The sequence below is a fragment of the Colius striatus genome, chromosome 1 (genome assembly GCF_028858725.1).
Source record: "Colius striatus isolate bColStr4 chromosome 1, bColStr4.1.hap1, whole genome shotgun sequence".
In the NCBI taxonomy this organism is placed as follows: domain Eukaryota; kingdom Metazoa; phylum Chordata; class Aves; order Coliiformes; family Coliidae; genus Colius; species Colius striatus.
This window is the reverse complement of record NC_084759.1, coordinates 7,083,179-7,110,313: the sequence shown is the minus strand read 5'-3', so window position 1 is coordinate 7,110,313 and position 27,135 is coordinate 7,083,179. Positions and strand designations below refer to the sequence as shown.

Below are 27,135 nucleotides of genomic sequence, written 5' to 3'. Positions count from 1 at the left end.
GGCGGCGACGCGCGCGGGGACGGCAACCAACCGCGCTCGGGGCAGCGGCGGCGCACGGCGCGAGCAGCGGAGCACGGAAGCGCAACCAATTGCAAGTCGGGACGCGGGAGAGACCGCGGGGCTTCGGCGGGGAAGCCAATCAGAGGAGGGGAAGGGCGGTGCCAGCCAATCGGAAACCGCTGTGGTGACGGTAAGCCAATGGCGGCCCGAGCAGGAGAGGCGCCAGCCAATCAGGGCGCAGTTGACGAACAAAAGGGGCTTTCCAAAGCACCGGCCCCTTTCCCGAGAACAATTTCACATGACGCAACAGCTGGAGGAAGAGCTCTGCGAGCCGTAGCCCTGGCCGCCATTTTGTGAGCGCCGAGACCGAGGCGGCGGCGGCCGGAGGAGCAGCAGCACCGCGGCAACGCCGGCGCCAGCGGGAGCCGCAGCCCGGAGGATGCGGTAGAGGAGCCCAGCGGCAGCGGCGGGAGGGGCGGCATCGCTCGGCGGCGGCGCGGCAGGGTATCGCGGGGAGGGGGCTCTCGGTCGGTGGGTCGGGTCCTGGTGTGGGCCCCGGTCGGAGGAGCATGTCGACCCCGGAGAGCAGCGCTGGTAGCAGCGAGGCCCGGGAGGACGCGTGCCGCGATTACCAGTCGTCGCTGGAGGACCTGACGTTCAACAGCAAGCCGCACATCAACATGCTGACCATCCTGGCCGAGGAGAACGTGCCCTTCGCCAAGGACATCGTCTCCCTGATCGAGGCGCAAATCGCCAAGGTTTTTATATTCCACCGACTACTACTCCTACCTATACTGCTGGGGGGCCCGGCCGGGGCAGCGGGCTAGGGCGGCCGCGGGGACCTGGAGGGCGGGCGTTGGGGAGACGACCTGCCGAGCGGGGCGGGAGGAGCCGGGCGGCGGCAGGAGAAGGGGAGAACGGACGGGGAGAGGCAGCGGAGCAGCGCGGGGAGGGCACCCGAGAGACGGCGAGAGCGGTGTGAGAGAGGGAAAGAGACTTGGGGAGAGGCGGTGGGCCGGATGGCGTGAGGAGGCCGGGGTGGGGGAGGGCTTGGGCGGGGTGAGGGGGCAGCGAGGCAGCCGTGGAAGTCGTTGGGGTGGTTAGGGATGGTCAGAAAGAGCGGGATGTTGAGGGAACAGGGGGTCAGGGACTGGGGGAAGGCGGGTAGGGACCCCCGGCCGGGGCAGTGCGGACGGGCCTAGGAGGCTGGGGTGGCGGCGTGGGGGAGAGAGGCGGAGGGAAGCGTGGTCAGAGGGGGCAGGGAGCGAGCTCGGGGCGAGGCGGCGGGGCTCCTCCTTTCGTCGCCGAACTGAAGGCCGCCGCTTCTATCCTCCACCCCATAGGGAGCAGGGGACTCGGGGAAGGGGAACAGCCCCCACATCACCCTATTGGTAGTAGGGGGAGGGTTTGGGGAGTCGACCCAGCAAAAGCTTCGGGAGGGCAGCGTGGCTCGCGGTTTTAAGCCCCATGTAAATATCAGACACAACATGGCGGCCTGGCAGTGACTGGGCAGCAGCACCTCGCCCTTGTAGCTGGGGTTTCCCCCTACGTGGAGCCAGTATTCAGTGACTCGAATCTGGTGTCTGTTTCGTTAGTAGATGAACGTTGTGATCATTAGAGAGGGCCTGACTGGGAGATATTGGGGAAGGTTGGGTTTTTATTGGGGGGGGGGGAGTGTTGGATAGTTAAAAACAATTAAAATAAGAATGTTTATAGTACGCAAATTGTCCCCTTCTGACGGCTACATATAATGACTTCTAAGTATCAGTTAAGATAAAGCCATTTTCCAAGTGCGATCCCTGTAAGATACTAGTTTTGAGGGGGTGGGCACCTTTATCTCATAGAAAAGTTTGTGGGTCAAAGGTGATCATCTGCAACCTCTGCATTTAGTGATTTCGACAGTGGATGAATATTGCTATCATTAGAAAGAGCCCGACTGGGAGATTTTGGGGAGGTTTGGGTTTTTTGGGGGGAGTAAGTGTGTAGTTCGAAGAAATGAAAATAAGAGTGAGTTCGTAGCACGCAAATTATCCCTTTGTGAAAGCTACATGTAATGACTTTTAAGCATCAGTTAAGACTATTTTCCGAGTGTGGTCTCTGTAAGATATTGATTTTGAGGGGGTGGGCACCCTTATCTCATAGAAAAGTTTGCGAGTGGAAGGTGATCATTTGCTCCGGATAGAGGAGTGTGTGTGATGCTGATGGGGGTTGGTTTTGTTCAGCCCGATTAGAGAAAATTCTGCAGGCTTGGGATAAATCTGTTTGGATTTCAGATGATCTGTACCCTGAGTAATGCTAGTGTTGTGTGCATATTTGTGTTGGTTAGAGAAGTTTACTGGTTGAGGATGAGGAAGAAGAAATTCTCCCTGACTGTAGAAACTGCAGTAGCCAGCCTGTAGATCCTAACATGGCGTCGGAAAGGCACATGATATAAAAAGAAGGGAAAGAGGAGGCTCCCTCTGAGCCCAACCCAGGCAGTTGCTGACATCAGTCAGCCTCAGCACATGGATGGGGGTTTACAGTACCTTTTTAACAAGATCCTTTCAAGATAAAGGGTTCTTCTTTCAATCCCCCTCTTATTCGTGCCAGTCACCCCTCCCCCGTTGTTTCCCTTGCTCCCTCTGTTCTCAGGTGTTCAGAGGCTTTTTTTTCCCCCTTTGGCTTTATATCGTGGTTTATAATGGTGAGAATTGTACTGTCTAATGATGGGGGGGGCAAGGAACTCTTAAGTCATTTAATCTATCTTTCTACCAATGCAGGATGGCTTTTTTAGTGTTCCACAGACCTCTTCTAGTCTAGTTTTAAATACTGCCAGTGGCTGAGTCGTGCTGTTCTTTGGGGAGGTGACCTCGTAATCTTAATACATCTCACCATTATATCTCTTAAAGGGCAGTGGATGTATATAAAATGATTTGTGATAAATATGCTGTCAAAGTTTTTTTTCTCCTTCATTTCTGGGTGATTTAGAGCTTGCCCTGAAGTGTGGTTTTTTCTCTTTTTTTTTTTAAGATGTCTGAAATCCTGTATCAATGGTTAGCTTTACCTTAGTTACTGTTTGTGACTGTAGTTTGTTCAAGGCAAGTTTTTAGTTGTTTCTGGGAAAGTGCTCTCCTTTACTAAGCCACTTTTAAAAAGTGTTGCCTGGAGACAGTTTGTTTAGTGTAAAACTTGAGTGGTCTGCTTTACAATTTAATAAATGGTTCTGAAATGTGTGACTGGTATGATAAAATTTGTAAATAAAAAGTGTGAAATATGTATTTGTCTTTTTATTTACCACTGTATAGTGCAGAATTTGTTTCCGAGACCCATTTTGTGTACGAGGTTGTTTTTTTTCTTTTGCACAAGTTTGTGACTTGGGGGTCAATTGCCAGATATGATTTTGAACTTGGAATCTTTTAGGAATCTAATAAAAAAGAGCCACACGTTTCCAATACTAGCTTTCCTACATTATTTGAAGGAAAAGGGGGAATTCTGTAATGCAGTCTCTCATGTTCTGCTGCTGAGCTCAGAGTTAGTGTTCTGTGTTCTGGTGATCATGCGTCGCCTCCCTCCCTTTTGGTTAGTGTCCTGTGGGCATCTTTCTTGCTAGAGAACGCTGATTAGACCACCTGACAACAACATACATTCCAGTCTGGGAGGCCCTTTTGTGGTTCTTGGAATACCTTTGTGCTAGATACCTTGACATAATAAACATTTCCAGAAGAGAAGACTTAAATATCCTGTCTGTATTTAAGTCATAGTTCTTAAAATGGGACACCTGAGTAGCTTCTGTTGGAAGCAGGGTACACTGCTGAGCTGCTCAGTTCTGTGCCATAGCTTGATGTAGGTTTCCTTACTGGGCTACAGTGCTTCCATGTATAATGACTTCTAACAGTGTGAGACATAGCGAAAGTGACAAACTTATTACAGTGCCTTTACTACTAAATGATTCCCCAGCGTCCTGAGCTTGAAGCTTAGCAAAGTCTAGCGAGCTACTTCCATACATTGGCATAGGTGTCTCTGAGACCACTCTGTTTAAAATTCAGACTTTTTTTATTGTTGTTAATAAAGGCAGGCATTGAGACCTTAGAGTAGTGCTTTTGATGTGCCATTGTGCAGACTGCTTTAAGGAGGAAACTTAGTATTCCACAGACTTCTTAACATGAAGCAGCTTTAAACCCCAGTCTTTGATTTCTCAGGATAGAGAGATGCCTTTCTTCTAACACTGTTGCATATTAGCTTGTTTACAGCTCAGTATTGTATTATAGAGTAAGATAGGCTTTTAATGTGCTGCAATTAGTTTCAACTAACTTGCTGTTCTCTGTCTTTTAATGTACACGATACACCACCTGCCTGTTTTTACTTTTCTCAGTATGCTCAAAGGCAGTGACAGACTGCCTCCCCCTTCCCCTGCCACCTTCCCTCAACTAACAAGGAATTCTGTCCTCTTCAATACTAAGTTTTGGGTCCTGGTAAATAAATACACGTTTAAAGGCCAGGAAACATTTGTGATTTACCTATATAAAATTATTGTTGACTCTGTCCTTCTGTCAGGCACTTTAAATGGGACAGAATCAAATCTGAAACTGTAAAGCAAGAGCAGTTCCACACACTTGTCTGGACAATGGGGCTGAGAAGTAAGGTGGTGTTAGTTACCCTGGTAGCCTGTTTAAAATAAGCAGAGAAGTTATTCTGGTTTTTATCCTGAGCTTACCGGATGGTGAGTGGGACTTAAAGCATTACAAGTGGATGCTCTTCTCAGGGGATCACGGTCAACACACAGCTTGTGGTGTGTTGTCTTTCACGTTGTCCTCTTCAACAAGTCTGTGTACTTACTGGTGTTGGCTGGAACTGTGCTGTGTGAAAAGCCAATGGTGGGCATTAAAGTTGCCTTGATTTGGGCCAGTAATGCTTTGTGTACATTAGAAGTCGCTGTAGTGGTCCAGCATCTCCACACTCCAATCACACTGTTCTGAAAATGGATTTAAAAACAAATCAGCCAAAACCAAAAGGCAAACAACCAAACACAAGCCTCCTTTTGTAGCAAAGACGTGTCCACAATTTGAAGACTCCCTTCTGTGGAAATCGTGGTTGCAGTTCCTGAACTTGTCTGTGCATTTACCTGGCCAACTAGATGACCGAGTTTTGTCTGGATCTTGAACTTTGTTCTGACTGTGCCTTTTTGTGTGTACTCTGGAATTCTGAACTGTCAAGTGCCAAGAGAGAGTGGGACTCCTTCCTCCGTCTGGTTGGATTACAATGGAATAGTTGTGACCTTTTCTTCATATAGTTCATGGAAAGACTCTGATACTCGATGTGCCACTTACACCTGCAGAAGTTCACTAATTGAGACTGTTTGCCAGAAATCCGATTGGTGGTCTGTGAAATCCAGAAAAACAAGCATTTGGGAGGTTCAAATTATGAACTGCTTTTTTAGAACTTCCTTGAAGTGCTAAGGATTGCTTCCTGCTTAACTTAAAGCTACTTTCTCAAGCATGTTTTGAAAAGTTACCCTCAGTACACTAGCAGCAATACTGTTTTGTGGGCTTCTTTTTTCTTCTTCTTTTTTTTTTTTCCTTTTTTCCAAAGCTTTGATTCACAAAATTACCTAAGGTGTTCTCTTTTTTTTTTGTGTGTGTGATAGACCCACTGCGTTATACTTTGAACTGAGTAACAATTTTCCATCTTAAGTTTTTGTATACACAAAAAACCCCAAGCCAAATCCCTTGGTGTTTATAGTGGCAACCAAAAAGAGAGGTCTGTATTTCTAGGATTGGTAATCCCCTTTATTTAAAAGGCTTAAAATATGTTTTTGTTGTACTAAACTTCTCAGTTTCTTCTTATTACTCCAGGCTCCTGCATCAGAGAAGCTCCCTGTTATGTACCTTATGGATTCCATTGTCAAGAACGTGGGAAGAGAATATCTCACTGCATTTACTAAAAACCTAGTTGCAACATTTATTTGTGTATTTGAAAAGGTATATACACTTTCAGAAAAGTTCTGTATTCTAAGCAAAATTTGTTCCTGGTAAAATAAATACTTGCTTTCAGTTGTGGGTTTTCTTGGGGAGGGTGATTGGTTTTTATTAACTTCAGTACCTTATCTATACTATGGAAAGTTGTTCTTGCTGCTGTCAAGCATGTAAATTACACGTTAGCTGAAAGATGCAAAGTCTTGATTTGGTTCATTTTATAATTCATTGTAGTTTTCCTATCCAGGCAAGATTTTACTAACAGTATTTTGGTTACAGATTGCTTAGCTGGATGCACTTTTTGTAATGTATAGACTAATTAATTATGAATTGTTGGTTTATTTTTAAGGTAGTAAATAGTGTTTATGCCAAGAATAGACTGAGAATCTGTTTCTTGTGGATTTCTCAGAGCTTTTGTCTTCTGTAGTTAGTTTTGTCTGATTTACTTAATGATGTGCAAAATGAGTGCTTAAACTGTGAAGAGTGAATAGGACTGACAGCTGATTGTCTCTTGGTGATTTGAAAAAAAAATGCTGGGGAAGGGAAAGGGTCTTTGAATGCATTGCTATATTGCTTTACAGCTATGTGTTTGAATTTCGTTCAACATGGAAAAAACCTGCCATATCTTTTAATTTTTGCTCTTAATATTTCAACCCAGTGAAGTGATTTTAAGTTGGCTGAGAAATGAAGGGTTAACTTCTGTGGTCTTCCATCTGCTCTTAAGAAAGTGGCATCACATATGAGTGAGATGAATGAGGCTTTTGTGCATTAATCTATGGTTACATCTCAGTGAGGATCTGAGATCCCATATGCTTTATATATGGTTTTCAGATGTAAAATGTAGATGAAGGAAGGACTAGATTGTAACAGGGACCACAGAAGACTTAAACTCCTGTATGTAGAGTAGATAGATAGACACTTGTCTATTAACTTGTGAATGTTCTTTGACTGGGTTGCATTTAATGTTGCATCTGAAGCTCTGGATAATAACTAATTTTCAGAGTTTTTACTAAACTAAGTAGAACTTACTAATGTGTATTAATTAAATGTGTAAAGTGGCAGTTACTTCCACTAGCTTCAGTTGGTTGTGCTAAAAGATGCAAGTAGGATTAGAGGACTGATATTGTTACAGATTTTGTTGCATCGGTAAACGGTCACTAAGGTGTCTTCAGACACTTGATGAAGTCCCAAGCTTTTGCTCAGTCATTTCTGCATCTTTTGCAGTGAACTTCATACTCTCTCATTGAAAATTGTATAGAGACACCACTCTTAATAGCCTAGTATGAATTATTTTTGTTGAAGTTCCTGCTCTTTCCTGTAAGAACATCCAAAGTTCCCAGACTATTCTCTGTCTCACTGTAACATCTTAAAAACAAAACTGTAACAGAACCTGTCTAGTCAGTGAGTGAATTAAGACATTAGGACAGCTGCATATATCCTGTCCTCAGATATTTTTCTCTTGTTCAGTTCAGCTGCTCAAGTTATGAAATTATCTAAATTTTGCTTTACTGTTACTATTTCTGACTTACCTTTCTTGAGATAATCCAAAGTACTTGTTTGTGGAGAGATAAGATGGGCCGTGGTCCTACAAGTGCACTCAGTCTGTGGCTCACAGATGAGTCTGATCTTGCAGCTGAACTGAAATACAATTGTCATCATTTTAGCTGATAGCCCCTTTTGTTGCAGTGACTAAACAGCTGAGCAAAACACCTTCTCTGTTCACAAAGTTTGTTCTTTCCTGGTTTGTCATTGTTCTTCTCCATTCAGCACAAACAGTTCAATAATGTATTCACTCAGAGGCTGTTGCCTTTCAGTATTTTTGTTTCTGTATTTTTTCCACAGAAATTGGGCAAGTAGAATGAGAATTTTGGTAATGGAAAAGTTGAAAGAAAATTCTCATAGAATGTTGATACACAATAAAACCTTCAAATGGCCTTGAAACAGCAATTCCACATTTGAACTTCTCTTTTACTGGTCCTGTTGGTATAGATGTGTGATCTGCACTGCTTATCAATTCTGTATAGCAAGTTTGATATGTTAAAATGGAAAACTTGATAGAAGTAGGAAATAAATGAAATCTTAAGTGCTACATAAAAGTTTTAAGAAATTGTTTTTTATTGACTTAACAAGCCATAGAATTGTTTTATTGTTTTAGGTGGATGAAAATACTAGGAAAAGTTTATTTAAGTTACGCTCCACATGGGATGATATTTTTCCTTTGAAGAAACTATATGCACTTGATGTCAGAGTCAACTCATTAGATCCTGCTTGGCCAATTAAACCTCTGCCCCCAAATGTGAATACTTCTAGCATCCATGTGAATCCTAAGTTTTTAAATAAATCGGTAAGTTTTTCTGCCTGCTATCTGAACCGATGGTAACACGTGTAGTTTTCATTGTTTGTGTGCTGTTTTTGACAATTTAGTGTATTAAGAATGGAGTATCTGACCTTTGTAGACAGGTAAGAGGACTTCCTGAAGTCAGAGTATTTGATGGGTTTGGGTTTTGTACTTCAAAACTGTATTCTGGATTTTGGAATGCTGGTGAATTTCTCCTCAATGACATATGCCTGTCACGGCAGGCAAATTTCCAGTGAGGCAAAAGCTCTGAATTGTTACAATTTGCATTAAAAATGCAATTTATAACTGCTATGCAAACTTAATGCGAGACCTGGATCATGATAATGGTTAAAGGAGATGGCGTTGATTTCCATCAGGATTTTAAATGTAACTTTTCTTACTCTGTTTTTAGCCAGAGGAATCTGCTGGACCTACCTCTGCTGTCAGTTCTGGTGCCTCTACTCCTCCAGCTGTTCCTGAAATACAAAAGAATTTGACACAGGAGCAACTGATAAGGCAGCAATTGCTTGCAAAGCAAAAGCAGTTGTTAGAGCTTCAACAAAAAAAATTAGAGCTGGAGCTGGAACAGACTAAAGCACAGTTGGTGAGTAGGATAGTTAATAAAACTTTACAGTTCAGTCTCTCTTGGACAGTACCTAGCTATCTGGGTAGCTGCAGAGCAGTAACCTTTTCTTCATGTGTGCTGGGTTTGGCGGGGATAGGGTTAACGCTGCCCAGCCACCGCCAGGGGGCGTGGCCAGGCCATCCTTTGTAACATCAGGCTCCCAGGGCAGCGGCCAGTGCGTTGCGCTTCCAGTGGTGAGCAGTTACGCTGGCCATTGCTTGTTTTCCTGTGTCTGCTGGACATCATTGTAACTGCCTGCTCTTTGTGGTGTTCTGTTAAGTTGACCTTATCTCATCCCACAAAGTTCTAGAACTCCCTGGATTCTCCTCCCCGAGTAAGTAACACTGTGGTTTGGTTCTTTTCTTCAGCCAGGGCTAAACCACCACATCATCTTGGGCAAGTGTGTGGTTCTTTTAGGACTAGAGCAATGCAAGTTGATCTGGAGTTTTAGAACAAATGCAGGTTAAAACAAGTAGAGTTCTTTTTTTTTTTTAACTTCAGAATGAAGCCTGCCTGCCATCCTCATCTTTCTGCCTCTGCATGTGGCTCACAGCAGCCTAGGCTCTTACCAAATCTGTTTGCCCTTGCAGAACAAGGAAACCTGATGGTTGGAAATAAAAGTCAGTTTCCTCATTAGATCAAGTTGGTTTGGTGCCACCATAGTTAAGATTTGTAATTGAAAGTTGTGCTGTCTTGACAGTTGATACCTAACTAAGCCAACTGTAAAGTGTAGAAGTACAAAAATTAGATCAGATACTTGGCAGCTTAGTTGCCTTGAGCTGTAATGAGAACAGGTGGCTGTCCTGGTTTGGTCTAGGATAGAGTTAACTTCAGTGAGGAAGTAGGAAGGGGTACAGCATGGGCAGCTGACCCAGGATGGCCAACAGCTATTCGATACCATACATCATGCCCAGTACATATAGGCAGGGAGCTAGTCGGGAGGGGCGCCGTGGAACCACAGGTTCGCCTGCCGATCAGGAGCGGTTGTGTTGGGTCCCGGGTGGTGAGCAACTGCGGCACACACCATTCCTTTTGTATATTCCCTCATTTACTGTTAAAACTGTTTTTTATCCTGAACTTGTTTCTTCTTCTTGCTGTTCTATTAAACTGCTCTTATTTCAACGTACGTGACTTTTCCCTTTTTTCTCTGGTTCCCCTCCCAACTCTGCTGGGAAGGGGAGGAGTGAGCGAGCATCCTCGTGACTCTTTGTCCCTGGCTGGACAAAACCACAACATTATTTGGCACCCAACGTGGGGCCCATAGGGTTGAAATCAGACAGGGCTGAAACAATTTTCTTGTATACATTTCTGATATTAGTTAAAAAAAAAAGTTGCTGATCATAATGTTGATTTATATGCTTACATGGTGTTGGCCAATAATTTGTCGTATGAACTATATATTCTCTGTGATAGTGTTTATTGCTTTTGGAAAAGGGATGAAAGCACTCATTCTGATATGTTGTTACTGGCTTATGGTATGGTTGTATCACTGGGTATGGAGCTAGGCCAGTACTTGTACATGACTTGGTTGTCATTTCTGCAACTTGGACATTTCCTCTCAGAATTTAGTGACAATAATGATACTCAGTTCATGGGAAAAGTAGAGGGACATAATTTTTTCCCTCTTTTCCATTTTCCCTCACTCATTGAGGTTAACTGCAATAGCTTTTGACAATTTGGAATACACTTGGGATGTTCCAGCCATCGTGGTTTTATTGCTCTGTCCTCTAGGTAGGGTGTTCCTCTTGGGTAGGGTTGCAAAATTTGTTTTTCCGACTGTTGTGAGGTTGGGTAGCTATGGAGGGATTGACATACAGGAGAATATGAACAGGTATTGGAAGAGTATTGTACAGATTAGGAATGTCACCCTAGCAACAACTGTGGCTATTCAAACCAAGGCAGCTGACACTGTTGCTGCCCTGACTCCAGCAGCAGATACTGATTCTGAATCAGAGGATCAACCTGTGCCAGTATCAGTTGCTCCTGTCCAGAAAAAGAAACACACAAAAAAATCAGTTCACCTTGTGAGGGATGAAGATGAACCAGGGTCGTCACCAGAGCAGGAGGAAGAGTCAGACAATCACCCAGTCCTTGACCCTGAGCAAACTGCGAGAAGTGCAAACGGATTACAGCCGCCACCCAGGCGAGCACATTGTTGCCTGGCTTCTCCAATGCTGGGAGAATGGGGCCAACAGTTTGGACTTGGAAGCCAGGAAGCTGGGCTCTCTGTCCTGGGATGGCGGCATTGACAAGGCAACTGGAAGAAAGAAGTCCTCAGCCTCTGGAGAAGACTTTGTCAGGCATGAAGGAAAGATACTCCTTCAAAGAACATAATTCAAATTCTTCTGAAGACTGGTTTTGCCATTAAACGAAGTAAGGTCAGAGGGCCTGTGCAGGAGATCCAGTGTTTAGGAATAAAATGACAGGATGGACGTTGCCATATCCCAGTAGGTGTGATCAACAAAACTGCAGTCATGTCTCCCCCAACTAGCAAAAAGGAAACAAGCTTTCCTAGGTGCTGTGGGTTTTTGGAGAATGCGTATTCTAAATTACAGTATGACTGTGAGCCCTCTCTGCCATGTGACACTGAAGAAAAAGGATTTTGAATGGGGTTCTGAACAAATTATACAGGAGATTGTTCATGCAATGGTGCTTGGGTCAGTCCGGACAGGACCAGATGTTAAAAATGTGCTCTACACTGTAGCTGGGGAGAATGGCCCTACTTGGAGTCTTTGGCAGAGAGCACCTGGGGAGACTTGAGGCCGACCGCTTGGGTTCTGGAGTCATGGATACAGAGGATCCGAGGCCCGATACACTCCAACTGAGAAGGAGATAGTGGCAGCATATGAAGGGGTTCAAGCTGTGTCAGAAGTGATTGGCACAGAAACGCAAATTCTCCTAGCACCCCAACTGCCAGTGCTGGGCTGGATGTTCAAAGGGAGGGCCTCCTCCACACATCATGCAACTGATGCTACATGGAGTAAGTAGATTGCGCTGATCACACAACGAGCTCATGTAGCAAATTGTAACCGCCCTGGAATTTTGGAATTGATCACAAACTGGCCAGAGTGTGAAAACAGGGAAATATCACCAGAAAAGGAGGTGACACATACTGAAGAGGCCCCATCATACGAGGAACTTAAAGAAGACGAGAAGCAGTATGCCCTGTTCACCGATGGGTCCTGTAATCTTGTGGGGAAGCATTGGAGGTGGAAGGCAGCTGTGTGGAATCCCCTACGCAAAATTTTAGAAGCTGCAGAAGGAAAGGGTGAATTGAGCCAGTTTGCAGAGGTAAAAGCCATCCAGTTGGCTTTAGACATTGGTGAATGAGAAAACTGGCCAAGTAACACTGATTCGTGGATGGCGACAAATGCTGTGTGTGGGTGGTTACAGCAATTGAGGCAAAACAACTGGTGATCATGGGGCAAACCCATCTGGGCTGCCCCAATATGGCAAGACATTGCTGCTTGGCTGGAGAAGCTAGTTGTGAAGGTGTGCCATGTAGATGCCCACATACCTAAGAACAGGGCCACTGAAGAACATCTGCATAACCAGCAAGTGGACAAGGCTGCAAAGATTGGAGTAGCTCAGGTAGATGTGGATTGGCAACACAAGTGGTAGTTATTTTTAGCTCAATGGGCCCATGATACCTGACGTTATCAAGGAAGAGATGCCGCTTATAGATGGGCTCGTGATTGAGGGGTGGATTTAACCTTGGATGCCATTGCACAGGTTATCCATCAGTGTGAGACGTGCTACAATCAAACAAGCCAAACAGTGGAAGCCCACATGGTATGAAGGGTGATGGCAGAAATATAAATACGGAGAGGCCTGGCAGATTGATTACATCACACTGCTACAGACTCGCCAAGGCAAACGCCATGTGCTCACAATGGTGGAGGCGACCACCGGCTGGTTGGAAATGTATCCTGTGACTCATGCCACTGCCCTGAGCACCGTCCAGGGCCTTAAAAAGAAAATCCTCTGGTGACACGGCACTCAAAAAACATTGGGACACACTTCAGAAACAACCTCATAGATGCCTGGGCCAAAGAGCATGGCATTGAATGGGCTTATTACATCCCCTGTCATGCACCAGCCTTGGGAAAAATTGGACGACACAATGGACTATTGAAGACCACACAGAGCAATGGGGAGTGGGACATTCAAACATTGGGATACACGTTTAGAAAAGGCTACCTGGTTAGTCAACTCCAGAGGATCTGTCAGCAGAGCTGGCCCTGCCCAGTTGGGACTTTTACATACTGTAGAAGGGGATAAAGTCCCTGTAGTGCACGTAAAACATCTGATAGGGAAAGCAATCTGGGTGAATCCTAGCTTGGGTAAAGGCAAACCCATTTATGGGATTGTTTTTGCTCAGGGACCTGGGTGCACTTGGTGGGTGGTGTGCAAGGATGGGGAAGTTCAGTGTGTAACTCAAGGAAATTTGATTTTGGGTGAGAATAGCCCGTGAATTCCATGAACTGAATTGTATTACGTTAGTTGTTGAATAACTTTGCTGTTGTATGTCACCATTACCATAGTTGCTCTATGCCATATCACTGACACTGCAGTAAGAACCACCCAGATCACTGAAGGATGGACCTGGACAATCAAGATACAGAATGGTGGAATGTGAATTGGCACTGGAGTGTGAATTGGTGCCCAGTGATGTCCTCAAGATCAGTGCCTTCAGCTTACTAACAAGACACACTGAATAGACCAGCTGCAAATTCCTGATAACGGCATGCAGTGACTTATCTCACACACACCCCCTCTGTCCTGCTGTGAAAGGTTTATGACGAATGAAGACCTGAAGTTATGGACTAAATGGACTCAATGGGATTGTTAGGGGGATGACCTATGAACTGAGGGAATGATATACTTCTCTGTGTGTGCCTATATTTTTTCAGGGAGAGGAAATGTGGTGTTCAGATGTTGTATAGTGTGAAACTAGGCATGACGTAGATGGTATAGAATAAGAAGTGGAATGTCCTGGTTTGGACTAGGATAGGGTTAACTTCAGTGAGGAAGTAGGAAGGGGTACAGCATGGGCAGCTGTCCGAGGCCAGCACACCGGTATTTGATACCATATAACCTCATGCCCAGTACATATAGGCAGGGAGCTAGTCGGGAGGGGCGCTGCGGAACCGCAGGTTCGGCTGCCGGTCAGGAGCGGTTGTGTTGGGTCCTGGGTGGTGAGCACCTGCAGCACGCACCATTCCTTTTGTATATCCCCTCATTTACTGTTATAACTATTTTTTTTCCTGAACTTGTTACTACTTTTTCTACTGAACTGTTCTTATTTCAATCTACGTGGGTTTTTCCCCTATTTCTCTGGTTCCCCTCCCCGCTCTGCCGGGAGGGGGGGAGAAGTGAGTGAGCACCCTGGTGGCTCTTTGTTCCTGGCTGGACAAAATCGTGACAGTGCCTAAGTGATGTATTTTGCAGTATTGACTCCAGAGTACTGGTTTTGGAGTGTGTTTGAATTCAGTCTTCTGTAATGGTACTGCATTATTGTAGCACTTGTCATTTACAATCAGTGGGTCATTTTCAGTTAAATGGCTCAGTGTCATAACTTCTATGACATTCCTATGTATACTTCTGGGTTCAAGACATAATATGAGCATCTCAAAGCTAGGAGTTATGTCCTGCAGATTAACGCTGTATTTGTTTCCCGTTTCAGGCTGTATCTCTTAGCGTTCAACAAGGATCATCAACGATACCTTCTGTTCCAGCACCTTCCAAGCCACACGTGTCTCCCTCACCTCCTGTGGCAGTTAAACCACCTCACCAGACTACTGTCCAACCTGAAAAAAACAAACCATCCCCAAGTCCTCCACTTCACGATCTCAAAGTAGTAAATAGGGATCCTCGACTTAATAGAATGTCTCAGCATTCTTCTCATTCTAAAGATCAGCCTCATAGGAAAGAATTCCCATCAAACACGAGCAGTCAGTCTGATAGTAAGGCAAATAAAACAACACAGGCTGAAAAGCAGAATTCAACAAAGCAAGAAAAATCGAAAGCAAGTGAGAAAACACAGAAGAAAGAACTTGACCTGTCAGAAGCGAAATCTAAGTCACCATCTCCTTTGAAAAATAAGCTACCCAATACTAAAGATAATAAGCCCCAGGAATGTGAAAGCACAAAAGTATCTGAAATTAGTAAGCGGGATCCAAGACTAAAAAGACATCTTCAAGATAAGTCAGAGGATGAGGTGAAAGAAAAGAGGAGAAATACAGAGAAAAAGGAGAAAGAGGAACATAAGACAGGTGAACACAGACCAGTAGGCAGCAGAAATAAGGTAATTAATGGTGCTGTTCCTAAACAAGACATGACTACAGAGGAGTCAGAAAAACAGAGTGGAAAACAAGGGAGATCGAGTGGTAGGAAACGGTCACGATCACGCTCTCCTAAGGCACGGTCACCATCTACACATTCTCCAAAAAGACGAGATAGGAGGTCACCCAAAAGAAGACTTAGAAGCTTGTCTCCCACTTCATCAACTCCTAAAATTGGAAAGATACGTCAAATAGGCCCTAAGCAATCTCATGTTGAAGAAGGCACACAAGCAGCAAGAGATGAAAGAAATTCGAACAAGAGAAATGCTAAACAAGAGGTGCGAGATCCGAGGAGGGTGAAAAAAGCCCAAGAGGACAGACCCCAAGAAACAGCAAGCCAACATTCTGCAAAAGCTTCTCCTGATCCAAAAGAGAATGCAGAAAACTGGCAAGGTTCCAAATCAGGCAAGAGGTGGAAATCTGGTTGGGAAGAAAATAAAAAGTAAGTTAACTGTCTTTGAAACAACTTCTTTCTGAAGTCAGTGGGAATTCCACTGCTGACTTTCAGCGTGGTTGGCTTTGGGAGGCAATGTTCAGATTGTTAAATTTGATACATGTAAATTATTTCTAGTAGTGAAATATGGAAATGGTGGATATTTGCGTTCTAAGGTGATGGTGAAGTTTTGCCGTGATCACTTCTAACAGGAATGCAATTAATGCAGTTAATGTCCTGAATAAAGATTTAACCTTTATTTTAAATGTATTGTTTTCAGCTCACAGCAGAATGAAGAACACCAAGCACTTGGTAAATCCCCTCACCAAAGACACCGGGAAAACTGGCCTGCTGGTAAAGGAATTCTATCACCCCGAGCACCAAAGCAGCAGCACCGACTAAGTGTGGATGCCAATTTACAGATTCCCAAAGAACTGACATCCGCAAGCAAAAGAGAACTGCTTAAGAAGGTAATATTAAGAAATCTGCCTTCATAGAAGTGTCCTGGCTTATAGTATGCTTTTCTTTTCAGAAGTTTAAACTTTCCACTTTATATTACAGGCCAATGAGCGCTTAACATCTGGTGAAATAACCCAAGATGAGTTCCTCGTGGTGGCTCATCAGATCCGACAGCTGTTCCAGTACCAGGAGGGAAAGCACAGGTGCAATGTCTGGGACAGCCCTACAGAGGAAAAATGCGGTTTGAAAAAGAAACCTCTTCTCTCAGATGCAGAATTAACCTATTATGAACACAAAGCTAAACTGAAAAGAACACAAGTCCAGCATTCCTTGTCACGGCTTGATCTGTTGGATCCCGAAGATATATTGGATTATCACATACCTGATGCGTTGCTTTCTGGAATAGAATGTGAGCAAGCAAAAGCCAAGCGTGGCGTGCAGTTTGACAGAAAAGAGCCATTTGGGGAAAGGTCAAGGAGACACTCTCCTGTAAGCGGCACTAACAGACCTTTTGCTGATAACCTGTCACCGCTTGAGAGTCGCCGGAGACTCGAGGAGCAAAATGCTACTAAAGGAGCAAGAGGTTCCAAGAACTTCGATCCTTATGACAGCTGGGCAGAATCGGATGAGTTTAGAGATGCTCTGAGACAACAAGGGAAAAGCACAGCAGAGTTCCAGAAAATAGATGGTGATGCCATCTGCAGATTTGATAATCGTGAGGAAAGGCCGCTGCTTGGCCAAGCTGGTAGGTGCTTTTGCATTCTTTTTTTGCATCTGTTAAGCAACTGGCAACATTTAAATAAGCAGATTATCTATTTGGTTGTGTGTTGTGTCTTTTTAGGCGTTCGAGAGGAACCGAGATCACCATTCAGCGAACGTTTCAAAAGAGCCAGGTATGAGGATCCAGAGAAAGCGCCATTTCCAGAAAGTCCAGGAGCAAGATTTGGAGGCATCGAAGCAAAGCAGAGGATAAGTGCACTGATGGAAGACAGACCTCTGTTTGATGGCTCACCTAGACCAGCTGCTGCAAGGGTTGGGGTAGATGGACAAGGAAGTCCTTTTGTTGATGGGCCTGCTGCTGGCTCAAGTTCTAGACTTGATGGACCACCTGGACAGGCTGCTTTGAGATTTGAGGGGCCTTTGGTGGGGTCAGGTGCATCTCAATTTGATGGACCACTGGCAGGAGCAGGAGGAGCTGCAGCGCTAAGATTTGATGGGCCGCCAGGGCAGCTGGCAGGAGCCCTGAGGTTTGAAGGACCCCAAGGGCAGATTGGTGGAGGAGGTCCACTGAGGTTTGAGGGACCTCTTGGGCAGATAGGTGGGCCTTTGCGGTTCGAAGGGCCTGCAGGGCAGCCTGTAGGTGGTTCTAGATTTGAAGGACCTGGAGTTGGTCTTAGGTTTGAGGGTCCTCGTGGTCAGCCTTCAGGTGGTCTCAGGTTTGAGGGACCTCATGGTCAACCTATGGGGCCTCGAGGTCAACCAGGGGGTGGTCTCAGGTTTGAGGGACCCCATGGTCAGCCCTTGGGGCCTCATGGTCAACCAGGGGGTGGCCTCAGGTTTGAAGGGCCACATTTACAGCCATTGGGGCCCCATGGTCAACCTGGAGGTGGCCTCAGATTTGAGGGGCCACATGGTCAGCCTATGGGGCCACATGGGCCATCAGGTGCTGGGCTCAGATTTGAGGGGCCACATGGACCATCGGGTGTAGGTCCTAGATTGATTGATGGACCAGTACACCAGGGAGCCGGCGGACTGAGGTTTGATGGTCCTCTGGGTCGGGCCGGTCCAAGATTTGATGGTTGTCACGCCGGATTTGATGGGCAACCTGGACAGCTGTCGCTCTTGCAAAGATTTGATGGAATTCATGGACAGCCTGGCCCAAGATTTGAAAGGGCACCCGGCCAACAGGCACAACCACGATTTGATACAGCCATACCTCAAAGATTTGACGGACCTCACCAGCCAGCCTCTAGATTTGACTTGCCCCTTGGCCTTCAAGGTGCACGTTTTGAAAATGTAGCTAACCACCCTGCCTCAAGACTAGAAATGTCCCACTACGGCCAGGGCGGGCCGTTCGTCGACCACCCCGGCCAGGGCTACAACGGGCCAGCTCACGGGATGCAGTTCCAGAGACCTGATCTGTTTGATGGTTCACCCGGACCAAATTTCAACGGGCCGGCTGGCCCAGGAGCACAGAATTTCCCCCTGAGAGGAGCGGGCCATTACTTCGATGAAAAAGGTCTGCAAGGCCCTCAGTATGGAAACTTCAGTAGTATGCCAATGGGAAGTAATCAGGTAAGGATAGATTTTGTGAAACGTTTTGCTTGCAGGTGGATTTTTGTGTAGAGAATTAACAGACTTAATTGAAGGTTTTTCTGAAGAGCTAGCAGACTGGGTGCCGGTTTCAAGCTAAAAGGAAAGTCATCTTTCTTGAGCAGTTGTAGATAATGCTGTTTTTTAAGATTTAAACACAACAGTGGTTCTTTACAGTCACTTTGTAGCTCAGAATATGCCAGTGAAGTGAGTCTTTTTAACTTGAAAACCAATTGGAAGCCTGTTGCGTTGTCATTAAACTTGAACTTCCCAAAAGTGAATTCCATAGAAGGTATGGAAGGGAATGTTAGTAAATACACATTAAGTTTTTCTAGTTAGACTGGACCAAAATAACTCTGTGGTCCTTTTGCAGCTGTTAGTACTGATGACAAGCCACATTTACAGAGATAACCATAACTTGGGGGAATTGAGAAAGATGTGGACATGGTTGAGCTACAGTCTTCTAAAATTATCTCAGCAGAAGCAATGCTTTATGAGTTCATTTCTCTGTTGGAAATACTCTCTTCAAAAGGGGAAAATGATACTTTATATGAGTGAAACGGATGCCATTCAGATTTTAGAGAGCATTTTTCATTTGGGGGGTAATAATTGAACATGAAGAGTTAAGTGATTATACAAAAGCAGATAATGTGTCCTGCTGACCTCTAATGGGATAAAATTCTAATTTGTAAATGCAGAATGAAGCTACTTAGTAGAAAACCACCATTTTTACTACAGGTGTGTTATAAAGCCTGTTTTTCTATCTGAAGCTTACTGTAGCTGGTTTGCTGAGTAATTATGTGTCCCAGATGCTTTTTGTACAGTGGAGGCTATTTCAGGTCTTAGATAAGAATTAATTATGGCAATTGTTAATGTTAACTCTGTCTTGGTGAACAGGAGTGATTTGAAAGGAAGTTTACAAACTGTGTTTGGAAAATGTGTCTGAACCCTCAGTAGGGAAAAGAAAGTTGTTTTTTAAGTGTTAGGCAAAATATGAATATGTGTTCTGAGATTTTTGTGGTGGGAAAGGAAAATGAGAGAAAGGTTGGGTAGTCATTTGTGGTCCTGTCAATACCAGATCGATGTGGTTCACTCCTGGAAAGAGTTTGATATGTATAGAATTGTAGAGAAACTTCTAGAATTTAATGATAAAAATATGAAAGAGTGAATTTGTAATTACAATATTATACAAAAAGTACTTAAATGTTTACTTTCACAGGTTTCTCTCATGTCTGCTCAGCCAGGGCCTTATGGCCAAGGTCAACAGTATTTGCCAAATCCTGGAAGTTTTGTTCAGAACCCAGCAGGTGTGTAACAAAAAATTACTTCCTTTTATTTCTTTGGGGTTGTTCTGTTTGCTAGTGGCCACAAAAGTTGCCCTTTTAGAGTGTGCTGGTGGACTAGGTCTGTGAGGAGTAAGGGAAGCCTCCTCAGTGAAGTGGCCATAGGAGTGGTTGGTATAGTACATTCATCTCTTCAGGGGTTTCCCTCAAACAGTGAAGACTTTCAGTAGTCTTCATTACCCGTGTGGCTTTGGTAATAGCTTTTGGTCTGCTTTCCTGGAAAGTACTTGTCTGTAGGTCTGGCTGACATTTGCCACAGTGTCTAAGCATTCTTGGTTAGAATCAGTGGTTAGGAATGAAAAGCATCTAAAAAACCATAAATGGCTAAAGTGAGCGGTGAAGTAGATTGATCCTGGTGAAATATTGAGGCGTAAATTAAGGAAAATACTGCCTTTTGACAAACACTGCCCAGTAGAAATTTCTGTGTGGACAACTAGTTTAGAGAGCACTTCAGGGTCCATTATGAAGGAAGCTGTTGCAAGGGAAGAAACTAGCCAAGGACTAGACAAAGCAAAGAGATCTGGTAAATAATTTGAAATGAAAAATGGAAGAAACAAGAAGCAGAAGGGATAATGTGTTGTGAAGTACGCTGACACAAGTGAAGTCAATTTCTGATGCTGACCTTTTGTCTCTTTGCATGTCAATGTTTTTTTCCCAGGAGCTCTTCCACATTCATATCCTGACAACCACCTTGGACAGCTTGATGTCAATGAACTGTTTGCTAAACTGTTGTCAACAGGGATCCTCAAACTGTCCAAAACTGATTCCACTTCAGCACGTATGTACATTCAATATGTTCTAACTACTCAGTTTATCCACAGCTGAAGTGTAAAGCTAAGTATAAGGATTTTTGTGAACTCCTGGGTTTTTTTTTTAAACTGAACTTTGGTTTGGGGAAAGATTTTAGTGCATGTGATGGAGCAAACTTGTCGTATCTCCTTTAGTTTGTACACTTCAGCTGTCCAGAGCAGTTGGTTGGTTTTGTCTTTTGTGCTGTGCCCCAGTAATTTGTTCTTTATTATAATCAGATTCCTTTCAGTTTCTGAAGTATTTCTGTGTGTCTCAAGACTGAATTTTAATGCCAAAGACTGAGGTGAAACGCTGTTTTCCTAAATTGAAGTTCTCAGTAACTTAGAGTATCTTGTATGTTCTTTTTCAGTAATGTCAGAAGATGCCTGACTATATTTTAGCATAGTCAGATTGTATTTATTACTAGTTAAACAAAAGTGACTTGCCAGAAGCATGTCATTTCCTTGGGGTGATGTACTGAAATGTTGATAAAATGATCTCTTTATGCTTTCTAGAAGCCAATGAAACATCAGCCCAACCAGGTGCTGAAGAGGAAGATGATGACCAGAATGAAGATCAAAACGTTCCAGACCTCACTAACTTCACAGTTGAAGAACTTAGGCAGTGCGTATACTGGAATGAGTTTATAGTGCAATAAGAGTAACAAGATGGTAGTGTCTAGGTAGTTAAGCCTAGACAGCTGAGAGGTTTTTAAAAGATTGTAAGTCACCGTGTGACTAAGGGGACCCACAGTTTTTGAGGTTAGCCTGTTGTGGAGAATTTGAGGGAGGAAAAAGAGGGAAAAATAACCTGGGAAAACAGTCTTAAACAAGTTGCATGTTGCTACTTAATCAGTAATATTGAGACATGTATTGAATTCGGTGTTTCTTCCTTTTTCACTACTAATTTTATCACCTTTGTGATAGTTTGCCAAGCTGATTCAAATGCAAAGCCGAGTCAAGTGCAGGCATTACCATTTTATTCACTGTTAGGTGATGAAACTCGTAGGCATGAAACATAACACTAGTGAGTTTCTCATGGATAGTTAGTATCAGGCCATTGTTATTTGGATGTTTCAGTTGATCCTGTTATGAAAGTTGAGAAGAATTTAGCAATATTGTGTCCTTTAACCTTGCAGGAGATCTGTGTTTTTTCCTTTACTCTTGTGGGCATATCAAGCAACTTACTAAGAAACTTCCTACCTGTTCCTTTTGTAAGAAACGTTAAGATTTTTATTTGTCCTTCTTGTAGGCGTTATGACAGTGTTATAAATCGACTGTACACTGGAATTCAGTGTTACTCCTGTGGCATGAGATTCACCACTTCCCAGACCGATGTTTACGCGGATCATTTAGACTGGCACTATCGTCAGAACAGGACAGAAAAGGATGTTAGCAGAAAAATCACACACAGGCGGTGGTACTACAGTTTAACAGTAAGTAAGGCATTGTGTGTCTTGATGTATCACAGGCTGGATTCTGTGTTTTGGGATTGCAGTTGAAATTTAGACCATTGCAGGACTCGGTCTGTGGTAAACAGCAGTGTCTGACATATTACAAGTAGTTCTCAAATGCCTGTCAAAAGACAAAAGACAATTATGTGAGGAACAATGAACAGTTTGAAGCTACTGGTACTGTTTTCATCACACTGAGAATGGAAAAGGAAGGGTGGAGTTTTTTCTGGAAAAGGCTTTTTTGAAGTGTAATGGGAAAAAAAATACACTGTGATAAGGCATGTGAGGAGCGTTCTGGTTTTAATGAAGGAAGATTGGTTAAATAGGGTACTCTGGGGACATCTTTTCTTCCCTGAGATGTATTTTTTTAAACATTTTGAGCTATTTGTCGATGTCTTGACTGTGAATGGAAACTTTGTCCTTAGGACTGGATTGAATTTGAGGAAATAGCCGATCTAGAGGAACGTGCAAAAAGCCAGTTCTTTGAAAAAGCTCATGAAGAGGTGGTGTTAAAGACACAAGAAGCGGCGAAAGAGAAGGAGTTCCAAAGTGTTCCTGCTGGACCAGCTGGAGCAGTGGAGGTAAGTTACAGCTGCCTTTATTAGCCCAGATGCTGAGAGTCGTCTAATGCTCCAGAGACATTTATAGCACTCCTTCATGCGAAGCCACAGAGTCGTCTAGATTGGAAAAGACCTTTAAGATCATTGCGTTCAGCCATTAACCCAGTACTGCCATGGCCACCACTCAGCCATGTCCCTCAGCATCACTTCTCTGCATCCTTTGAATACCTCCAGGGACAGTGACTGCACCACTTCTCTGGGCAGCCTATTCCAATGTTTGACAGTCCTTCTGGTGAAACAATTTTTCCTGATACCCAATCTAAATCACCCCTGGTGTAACTTCAGGCCGTTTCCTCTTGTCCTGGCAGTTGTTGCTTGGTAGGAAAGACTGACCCCCACATGTTGGGCTGTGTGTAGACTGAAGCCTTGCTCTTGAATCTCTGTGCAGCCACTTGATGGCTGTTTTATTTGTGTACATAACCCAGGGGCAGATAGTGGTATAAATAGTATTCTGAATCTGTAGGGAAAGAAAAAAATCTACACCCATTGGCATTCCATTGTTTTAGCAAAATTGAAAGGGAGAAAGTACGGTAATTTACTGAATATTTCCATCTAAAGAGTAAATAGAGCAAGTGAATTGGAAATAATCCTTTATCATTCAAATAATTAGTGGGTTTCTCTGGGTTTTGAGACTTTTAACAGAGAAATTGCTTTATTAGAGCAAAGAAATATCTCAGTCTTAAAGTAACCACTGGATCTATATTTTGGTAGGTGAAGTGGTGTAGTAGTCAAATATAAATGTTGATAGCATTACAACATGCTAAGAATCTAAGGAAGCTAGCTATCAAGCCATGAAGGCCTTTGTTTTAATTTCAAAATGTGGCTTCTGTGCTTTGTTCTCAGACTTGATTATTTTGCACAGAAGTACTGAAAGTTTTCATACTTCATCTAAAAGCTCAGCTTTTTTAATGTGGGACTCCAGGTTAAGGGAAAGAGTGAAGACAGTGCCATAAATCCCTATACTGGATTATTTTACTTGACAGTACAACAGCATGAGATGGTTACAAAGTGCTTTGCAGACACTTCCTAGCTAAAAGGGTAGAAGTTACCTTTCTCAACATTCTTCAAGGCCAGATTGTGATCGTTGTTCAGCCTGGAAACTACACTCAAATAACGTTTGTGTGGAAGAAAGTTCATGTTGTAGTTTTAATATATTTATCTTCATATAAAAGACTCTTTTTGGACTGTTACCGGATTCTTGAAGTTCATGTGTTCAGTAAATGTTGCAGCAACCTCATTTGTCTCTCTTACTGCTAATAACTTTCCAGAGCTGTGAAATTTGCCAAGAGCAGTTTGAACAGTATTGGGATGAGGAAGAGGAAGAGTGGCACCTGAAGAATGCTATCAGAGTAGATGAAAAGGTAATCTTGATCTTACGTGTGATACTTACAATAAGACCCTGAAGAACTGTAGTAAAAGGAAAAAAAGGAGAGGGCCAAGTGTGCATTTTCTCCCAAAGGATTCCCAGAGTAGTTTTCCTTGCTTCCAGGTACATAAATAGCTCAGCCTTTGGGAGTCCATGAAGTTGTCATATTAGTAAAGGCTCACTAGGCTTCTGCCAGTGCTAAAAGAAAAATGAGTATCTCAATGTGTGTGTGAGTGTGCAGATGTTGGTTCACTTATTTCTGTATGCAGCTGCACCCATTAATTCCCAACACTTGATAACTTTTCCTAAATACACATACACAAAATCTCCCTGTTACATTTTGACCTGGCCTGCTCATACCATTGTTTTTCTAGACAAGTTGTGATACCGGTATTGTCACTGTCCTGTTATAAGCAGTGATCCTGCTGTAATTGATTCTTATGTGTTTAAATGTGTAACAATTCTTTTCCAGATTTACCATCCGTCTTGCTATGAAGATTACCAAAATGTAAGTGAATCCTCCATATTTTTGGATGAGTTTTGCTTTTCATTTGTTTGCTTGATCTCTGAGTTAGCAGGGAGCAGGTGTGTTCAGAAGGTGCTGCTCATTTCTCTTGTCTGACTAGACAAAGAATGGAAGGCCTTGGGCTTGGCAAGTTACAATAACCAATTAACCAAGATGTGTTTCTTGTGTTGGACTGTGGCAGCTAGTGTGTTGTACAGGACTAAAGCAAAAGTATGTTTTGAAGACATCACATGCTTATTTTTTAGTAACCTATATCATCTTAGGAATTTGCAAAAATGGAGGAAATAGATGTTGGGGTGTGACACGTCTTTAAAATGTCGGGAGCTAAAGTTCTGGGGATAGCAGAGAATAGTTCAATGTGTTCAGCATTCAGTCAGTGCTGGGATTATACTTTTTCCAAGGGATTGTGAAAAAAAATGCTGTTTAAAAAACCACTATTTTCTTGGGATCTTTCATTGTTGAGGTGAGGGAGCCCTGGCACAGGCTGCCCAGGGAGTGTGTGGAGTCTCCTTCCTTGGAGGTCTTCAAGACCCACCTGGACACGTTCCTGTGTGGGCTGATCTAGGTGGACCTGCTTGAGCAGAGAAGTTGGACTAGATGATCTCTAAAGGTCCCTTCAAACCCCTCTGCTGATTCTATGAGTCTATGATCTTGATAAAGTAGAAGTTGCATTTTGAGTGCCTATCAGTGTGTGTGCAATTTGAAAAAGACCAAAAGGGATAAGAAGTTAAAAGGGGTTGTTTTAATGTGTGTTAATACTACATTGACTTTCACTTGGCAGACATCTTCATTTGATTGCACACCATCTCCAAGCAAGACTCCTGTAGAAAATCCACTAAATATGATGTTGAACATTGTTAAACAAGAAACACCAGAGCCCTGTGAGCAACCTAAAGTCAAAGAGGAACCTGATGACACCCCTGCTGCCTGTGCAGAAGAGAGCACACCTGCATCTACAGACATTAAAACAGAACCTGAGGAGTCTATTTAAATAAACCACAGTATGCTTTTTTTTTTTTTTTACAGAAGTTGCTGTGTTAATTCTGGAAGGCAAATAACTTTTTATATGAAATAAAAACATTCAGCTGAGGCAGGGCCTCAGCTACTTGTTTGCTTAATAAATACATTTTTGTATTTGAATTTCTTATTGCCTGCAGAGTTTCAGGTGTCATTGTGTGAAAGTTCTGTAGATGCGTGAGAATTTAATGGAATGAAACTGTATGTGTAAAAATGTACAATTTTCACTTGTGGAAATGTAAATTATAAATAAAAAATATTTTTGCTATATATGGAGTGTAAAGTTTATGCACACCATCAAATCAAGACAAGTGTTTCTGTACTTTTTTCAGTTTAAATGGAATTTAAAAAGAACTTTTGCTCAATAAGATTCAGAAAAAAAATGAAAGCAAGTGACTTCCTTCAGTTATTCCATCTGTAGCTGGGTTGTCAAGGGAAGCAGTGTAGGAACTTCTTCAGGCAGACAGACATAGGTTTTTTTTCTTTTTTAAGTTGATTTGAACAAACTTGCATATCCAGATATTTAAAATCTAAAAAAAAAAAAAACAAAAAAAAACCAAACCCAAACCACAAAACCCCCCCAAACAGCAGCAACAAAACTCCCAAAAGATGGTTCTGGGTGGTAGAAAGGGAAAAATTAACAAACCAACAGGAATGCTTGGTTGTGAACACAAGTGCCAACAAACAACTAACAAACCAGGATGCCTGGTAGTTAAGACATTTTTAATGATTATTTTTTCATTTATCAAACACATAAGGATTTAATACAACTGAACAAACTTCTTTACGTTACAGGGGGGAATGAATGTAAGTGCTCATTTGAAACATGATTAACTTTTTTTTTTGGTTGCTTATGACTGGACTTAGATGGTAAAGCAGATATCCTGAGATGTTAATATTTCTTAAATGTAATAAATAAAACTAAGCATAAATTTGAGTGTCAGTCTCTTCCTTTCAGTGATGGGTTTGTGTGGCTTGCATGTTTGTGGGGTTGGAAATAAATCATGCCGTTGTGTGTCTTAGGACAGTATGCATTTAACGTTTTGTTTACTCTGCCATGTGTATGGTGATAATTTTTAAAGCTGCTGGGAGCCAGACATAAGTCCTAAAATTCCAAGAGCAATGTCACAATCCTCAAGTATTACTATTGCAGTGAGGATACATTGGAAATCAGAATTCACCCCTAAGTGTATGATCTAAGTAGAACTAATCAACCGTAAGGGTGATTTTTGCTATTGGCTGCATCCTTCCCATCTAAGGCTTTCAAGCATTAAGATGTGAATAATTCCTTGATTTGTGTTAAGGTTGTGGCTCTAAATTGTGTGCCCTGTTTTTTCTTAAAAACTCGTTTCAGTTAGAGAAGACTAGAGGAGCAAAAGGAGATGAATGAGAGCTAAGTCAATCCGTAATGGTGGTGCGTGTGGCTGCTGGCTGTGCTGTGCGAAGTTAATCCTCTGTTACTTGTTGCAACTTTCAGAGCAGGGATGTAGGCTTGGCCAGTGGACACTTTGTGTCCTGAAGTACTATACATTTCCCCTAAACCATTCAAATTGAAAAT

General features: G+C 43.1%; 1 protein-coding gene across 4 annotated transcripts; it reads left to right on the top strand.

Annotated features, from left to right (window-relative positions):
• Positions 1–61: 61 nt before the first annotated feature.
• PCF11 (PCF11 cleavage and polyadenylation factor subunit) lies at positions 62–26,509 on the top strand. Of its 4 annotated transcripts, XM_061991044.1 has the most exons (17): positions 62–758; positions 5,832–5,957; positions 8,107–8,295; positions 8,702–8,893; positions 14,601–15,700; positions 15,972–16,161; positions 16,253–16,895; positions 16,992–17,609; positions 17,691–18,445; positions 19,683–19,770; positions 20,465–20,584; positions 21,111–21,219; positions 21,847–22,030; positions 22,474–22,629; positions 23,937–24,029; positions 24,507–24,542; positions 25,342–26,509. In XM_061991044.1, exons 1-17 carry the CDS (start codon positions 570–572, stop codon positions 25,549–25,551), a joined length of 4,998 nt encoding a protein of 1,665 aa, XP_061847028.1. In that variant the 5' UTR covers positions 62–569; the 3' UTR covers positions 25,552–26,509. The 4 variants fall into 4 exon arrangements, with proteins under 4 accessions (XP_061847028.1, XP_061847019.1, XP_061847036.1 ...); XM_061991035.1 differs by having other exon boundaries at positions 16,992–18,445; XM_061991059.1 differs by having other exon boundaries at positions 687–758; positions 5,813–5,957; positions 16,992–18,445.
• Positions 26,510–27,135: the final 626 nt, after the last annotated feature.